Consider the following 6,000-nt stretch of genomic DNA (forward strand, 5'->3'; position numbering starts at 1 on the left):
TTGAACTCCGAACATCTGACGTGTGAGGTGAGTGTGTTTCCATCACTCCACCAGCGCATGCTGGATGTACCTGAATCATTACGTTTGAACAGGCGACGGTGTCCACGACTAAACGATGTGATTGGTTTGTCCAGCGCCTCAATAGTGAGCTCGTTTACCTTTTAAGTGTGCGTTGCCGGATTAGTGTTAACACTCTCGCCTCGCATATCAGATGTCCGGAGTTCAAGCCCCGTTCCTGGCAAAGGGTATGCAGTGCTAATGGGGTCTAATTAGGGCGAAACTGAGCTCAGTGGTTCCCCCCGTCTTCGGTGTGGACTCACAAGAATAGTTCTGCCCGGACGAGCAAAGGAATGTTCAAATAAGCCTGATGTGGACATGGAGTCAACTAGATTTCAGCTGGGTCTCCCAATAGAACAAGGCTACTTTGCACATAGGTGTTGTCCACAACTTACCGTCTGACGATGAACTGATATTCTTGGGAGATCGGAGTCTGCACTTATGAGTCTGTACTGATGAGCCTCGAGAAGGATGAAACCGGTAGGGAGCAGTCCGGATTTTTCATCACCCCTGTAATCAGTGTCAGGTGACATGTTGAACTTGATGTAATTTTCGAAGGGTTCTGACGAGAACTAATCCCACTCTCATTTCACCTCCTTATTTGAACTATTCAGCTGCTCTTGTAGGTCTGTCCACAGTTGGACTGGCCTTCCTGTTCGAAGTGATGAGCTCACATGTTTTGCCGTTCGCCTTCAGTCTGTTCGGGGCTATCGGTGGTCCTATCCTATCGATCTTCACACTGGGTATCCTCGTGCCATGTATCAACAAATACGTATGTTCATACTATCCGTTATTCCCGCCTTCCTCGGTGTCTTCTTTTTCTGGGTCAATTTTTTCCATAAGCATTACTCACAGACAGATTTTACTACAATATTCTACTGATTGTTAACACGACGGCCTTCTGGCGATTTGAAATGCAAGGTAAAGTCTCAGTTTCGCGTGCAGTAGCACTCAAACTTCCGAGCGCTATAAAAGAAGGAAAACCGATTCGAGAAATGACACTCGATTGTCCAATCCTGACCCAACAACAGATGAATTTTGTGCCTACCTATTATACTCTCATGCGACATTCAAAACCCGGTACTTTTTGCGAGGTTTCAGGACTATCTTGATCAGGCCGTAACTTGACAACGCAAAATGAACGTACCTACATTCAAACAGAGTGCTTTTGGATTACCGCGCGTTTCTGCCTGCGTTTCACATGGTTCTCTTTTGCACTCCGTTGGAAGCCCAACAGTGCCTGCCTTGTAACCGATCCGATCTGTGAATATGATGTCACCTCCTAGTTGAACTACCTAGATGGTCTGCTGTTTTATGCTGGACTCCTGCTGAGTGAAGTTCGCAAGAGAGGCTGAGTCAGTTTTCTTTCTGTTTGGGCTTAGACACCCTTCCAGTACCCCAGTCCTCTTGATTCGCTCGGGTGTCATGGCAGCTAGGCAACAAATGGGTGCTATAGCTGGACGCTTATTAACATTATTATTTATTATTACTATTATTAGTATTGGTATTTTATCCTCATCATTATTGGGTCTATACATAAGTTTGGGCTACACACACATACAACTTTTGCGTTTCTGAGACCACCGTAGACAGGAGAACTCATGGTCATCTGCAGAATACCACATCATGTTCACCTGTGTAAAATTTCACTGATAAACTTCGACCAGTGCTTCTCTTGCGCTGCTCGCTCTCACCTCATCTGCTATCAACAGACCAGATTTTCTGGTAATCGGACAACATGAAATTTACTAAATGGGGTGAATATTGAAAGTATGTGATTCATATGTTAGAAGAATTAGGCCAATAATCTGAGGGGCTTTCATTCCTCTGAATCAGAGCACAATAATTCAGCCAGAGGAAGACAACGCCTTGCCCGTAGCCATTTTTAGTCACATCAACGGCTCAGATTCAGTCAACACCGCGTCTTTCACCAGAACAGAGTGACGTATTTGCACTTCCGTGACGTCGTTGTGACCTACAAACCGACAACTCTTCTGATTTTCCCAGTTATCTACCGATCTTGCGAGACCGACGGTTGAAGTAAACATACAGGCACCAAAAAACTCGGTTTTTTTGCCTACTTATGAGTAGCCAAACAAAATGCGAGTCTTCGCAATAAGCTGGGTTCGTGCGAGCAATATCGTCACACTGCGGCCATCGTTCTAAGACTAATCTATCGTGCGTTGGTTTCTAACCAAGCCCTACATCACTATTCTGAGCAGGCATTTGAAATCGCATCAGGTCTCATGGTTCTTATGCTACTGGTCTCTCCTCTGTTTTTTGTTCCAGGGTGGGATAGCTGCGCTTCTAGCGAGCCTCGCAGTTGGACTGTGGCTTAGTATAGGTGCCATTGTTTATCCAACCCCGGTGCCTTCGCTGCCTCTCTCAACAGCCAACTGCTCGATGAATGTGACAACTGCGGCAAACGTTGTAGCGGCAACCCGAACTGTCTACTCAATATCCTACCTGTACTACACACCAGTATGCCTTTTTGTGGCGCTCGTCTTTGGCCTTGTCTTCAGTGCGATATTTCGTAAGTTCCGATGTTCGAAATTAGTGCTGATTGCGACGAAATTGTAGGGTATTTTTCCTATTCCTATCCCCACGTATCGATCCCCTTTTGTCAATTGGGGGGTTAGTGGCTGTTTGAATCATGATTTATTTCCTCAATCCACCCGTGTACTTTTGGTCTCCACTCGTTTTTCTCATATGCAACTGCCATGCACTTTGCCACAAAGACCGCCCCGTTTGACACTCACATAGTAGCATGAATGTGTCTAGCTGACCTACGTGTTTGTACCCTGTTTACTGAGCCTTCCTTTAAGTGTCCTCTCGTGGTTTCCATGTGATCGCACGGCAATCCACATTACTGAGTAAACAATCCACTCGGTGTTTTCCGGTGTGTGGACACTGATACTGCACTGTGCCAGCGAATGGCGGAATGACGGACGAATGTGGACAGCTGAGACTTGTTGGGTAATTTTGCTCCCTATTGTGTATGTGGTACTGCAGACTTTGGAATGACAGGGTTCAGTGGTTAGAGCGCGGATTTGCTGACCTGAGGAAGGTCCGTGGTTCGAACCCGACCTCTGCCTCTCGCCTTCCCCAACCTGGCCGCGTCCCAGCCCGCATGCTTCCTTCTAGTGGCATGGCAGCTAGGCACCGAAAGGGCATAACAATTATCTTTTCATCTTTTATTATCTACTTTTGAACCCAATCCTTACTTTTGATGCCTGCGCTAACCAAACCTACGTGTGACCCGAAGTTTCGTATCCGAAACCTCACCAGTGGCTTCATGTAAATCGGACCAGGTTCAATGATAGCCTCTTCCTCAGTTGAGTCCTTTTGGTTGATGTTGTTGTTCCCGACTGTTCTTCTTAGAAATATCGAACTGTTTGTAACAAATCCGCACCTTTCCCCTTCCTCCCACTCTGCACTAGAGTGTTTTTCTCCACAGACGTGTGACAGTCTGTTGTTTTGCTATCGGTGAATTAGTATTACAATTATTAGTGTCAGTCTTATTGTGAGTACGGGAAATGATGCGGAAAATTTGGATTCCACAACGGAATTTCGCTCGCGATGTTTTACGTAGCAGAATCTGTGGTGGTAATCTGCAGGTCAAACACAATGGGTGGCCACTTCTACTGACAGTTCACCTGCAGCCATCAGTTAGTTCTCTTTTGTATGCTAAGCCATGTCAAGGTGGGTTAATGTACATTCGCGTATGTGTGGCGATCATGTTGCGATAGAAAACCGGCCTAAAACTTATCTATTCCTTTGGTTGTTCGACGAATCTGAAGTTTTTTCCTCCTAAACATGTGCTGCGTATAATAAAATTCGATTGGACCACTTTTCGGTTTCCAACGTAGAATATAAGCTTTTTCTGATTATATTCTCGCGCAAATGATGTTAATCTCACCTCAACTACAAAAGTCAATTAGCCCAGAACGTTTGGCATTTCCCATTAACCCTATCAGGTGCCACTTCTTGGCAGTGTCCGTGTCCAGCTCTCACATCTTAAAAATGATCACATTCATGTTTCAGTTTCTGTCACTGTTCTAGACTGTCAAATAAAATCATTTGCCGTTGAATAGTCAATATTTACTATTCGGATGTGTTTTTCTATTCGTTCGATGAATCATGTGGTCCAGGATTCAACAGCAAATCCCCGGTTCCATCGCAGCTGCTGGCCTGGCAGGCTCGGGTGTTCTATCGACGCATATCCGTTCCGTTTGCACCACAATGGCGTGATCAGAAAGTTGTCTCGGTGAGCAGCATCTGCCCATGTTCGATTCGCATCCTCAGATCACCCTGACTGAATTTTTCACCCTTGTCAAGTAGCCAACCGAACAAGAGGACAACTCCTAGCTTGTCTTTCTAAAGTATGGTCCCATAATGCTGGTTGGAGAGAAACTTTCTTTTCGATTCTCCAATATCGACGCTCCATAATGGGTATCTTTTCCTGCAACATTATTTGGCACAGCCAGAGGCATGCAGAACGTTTGTAAGCACTTCGAAAATGCTGTTTTAGTACTAATGAAAGTAACGTTTCCTGGTATACTCTCCGCGGACGTGACTTTTGCCGGTAACGATGATATAAGCACTGTCTCACTCCATCCTTGAAGGGGCCCATTAGCCGCACAATGCTCTCAGCGCAAAACCTTTAGGAGTGAAGTGAAACTTTTCGTGCCAAAACGTTGCATTTTGTTACTACGGGCTAAAACCAAAAACCATCCTAATAGACATTCATATTCTTGCAGCTCACCAAATTTCATTGCTCACTGAAACAGTCATACATCTAGAAGAAAAGTCTGGTGGAATAATTTCCCAGCATCGCTGAGATGCTTAAATGGGACGCAAAAGTTTGGATTGGTAATGTGAACTCAGTTGCCAGATTGGTTTAGTCCACCAGGGACACGTCATACCTTTCGAAAATTTAAATCCATTGTGCGAGTACTGAGCTCCACGCTTAGATGCTTGTACAGTTCAAATGTGTTTTTAGGCGAGAAGCTACCGATAGTCCTTGTGACAGTAGCGCATCATTTTGTCGTGTCGAACTACTCAACGCTATTGAAGAGGAAGATGTACTTATCTGGTGAATCTGTTGTTTTAAACGACCGTTTTTTGATTTAAATGCGCCAACCAAATAGAAGCAGCTAGATTGCCGTTTATATGATCGACCATGTGGAAGTCTTAATTTAGAGATTGGCAATAGTTTACTGGCCAAAGAAGACTGATTCAAGACAGCATCTGTGTGTGCTAAAATTGCGCACGCATTCATTCAGTGTATCCCACTCTACCGGAGTTGGCTAAGCACACACGGCGTGTCTTCATGCTATAGGTAGTTTACATCAGTAGAGAACATCTGCGGCCACAAACTCCCTTTCAGTTTTTCTTTACCGTCCTGCTCATCTACAGACTGAGGATCAGGTATCGATCGAACTTCAATGACAGAAGCCTTTCAGGTAGGATCTTTTGGATGACGACCGCAAGGATAGATTTACAAACAAATCAAAAAACAATTTTGCATCCTGAAGTATGTAACCATGATTTCTCGTTTATATCACATCGTTGTACCGAAGATAGACACGTTATTTTTATCTATGAATAAATTTGATTCTCCAATTCGAGGCTTTAATATCTTCATTCTTGCTGGAAGTTGGGTTGATGGATGACGGGTGATTAAACCGAAGGTCGTTCCCTTGTTCCCGTTCAAACCAATTTACATGGGTTCCAACAATAAACAAGTCGGAACTGATGGTCCGGTACGACGATTCCGAACTACTAGAGGGAAGCTTAATAACGCAGTGACTATACCAAACGGACAGTGCTCACTTCATAGAGCAAACTCATACCGTTCCGAAAAAGCCACAGCCCTAAAGACACACTATACCCCACAATGTTACACCCCATAGAGCGCGTGAACCGTACTATACTCAGATG

The 6,000-nt window shown here is 44.7% G+C and overlaps 1 protein-coding gene across 1 annotated transcript in view; it reads left to right on the plus strand.

Annotated features, from left to right (window-relative positions):
* Positions 1-5,682, plus strand: part of T265_14824 (hypothetical protein) — a gene marked incomplete at both ends in the record, with an annotated part of 60,100 nt that extends 54,418 nt beyond the window's left edge. The window contains 4 exons of the mRNA XM_009175441.1: positions 672-829; positions 2,347-2,590; positions 4,209-4,324; positions 5,476-5,682. Coding sequence (XP_009173705.1) covers positions 672-829; positions 2,347-2,590; positions 4,209-4,324; positions 5,476-5,508 — 551 coding nt within the window. The remainder of the gene's footprint in view (positions 1-671; positions 830-2,346; positions 2,591-4,208; positions 4,325-5,475) is intronic.
* Positions 5,683-6,000: the final 318 nt, after the last annotated feature.

Source organism: Opisthorchis viverrini, assembly GCF_000715545.1.
Source record: "Opisthorchis viverrini unplaced genomic scaffold opera_v5_272, whole genome shotgun sequence".
Classification (NCBI taxonomy): domain Eukaryota; kingdom Metazoa; phylum Platyhelminthes; class Trematoda; order Opisthorchiida; family Opisthorchiidae; genus Opisthorchis; species Opisthorchis viverrini.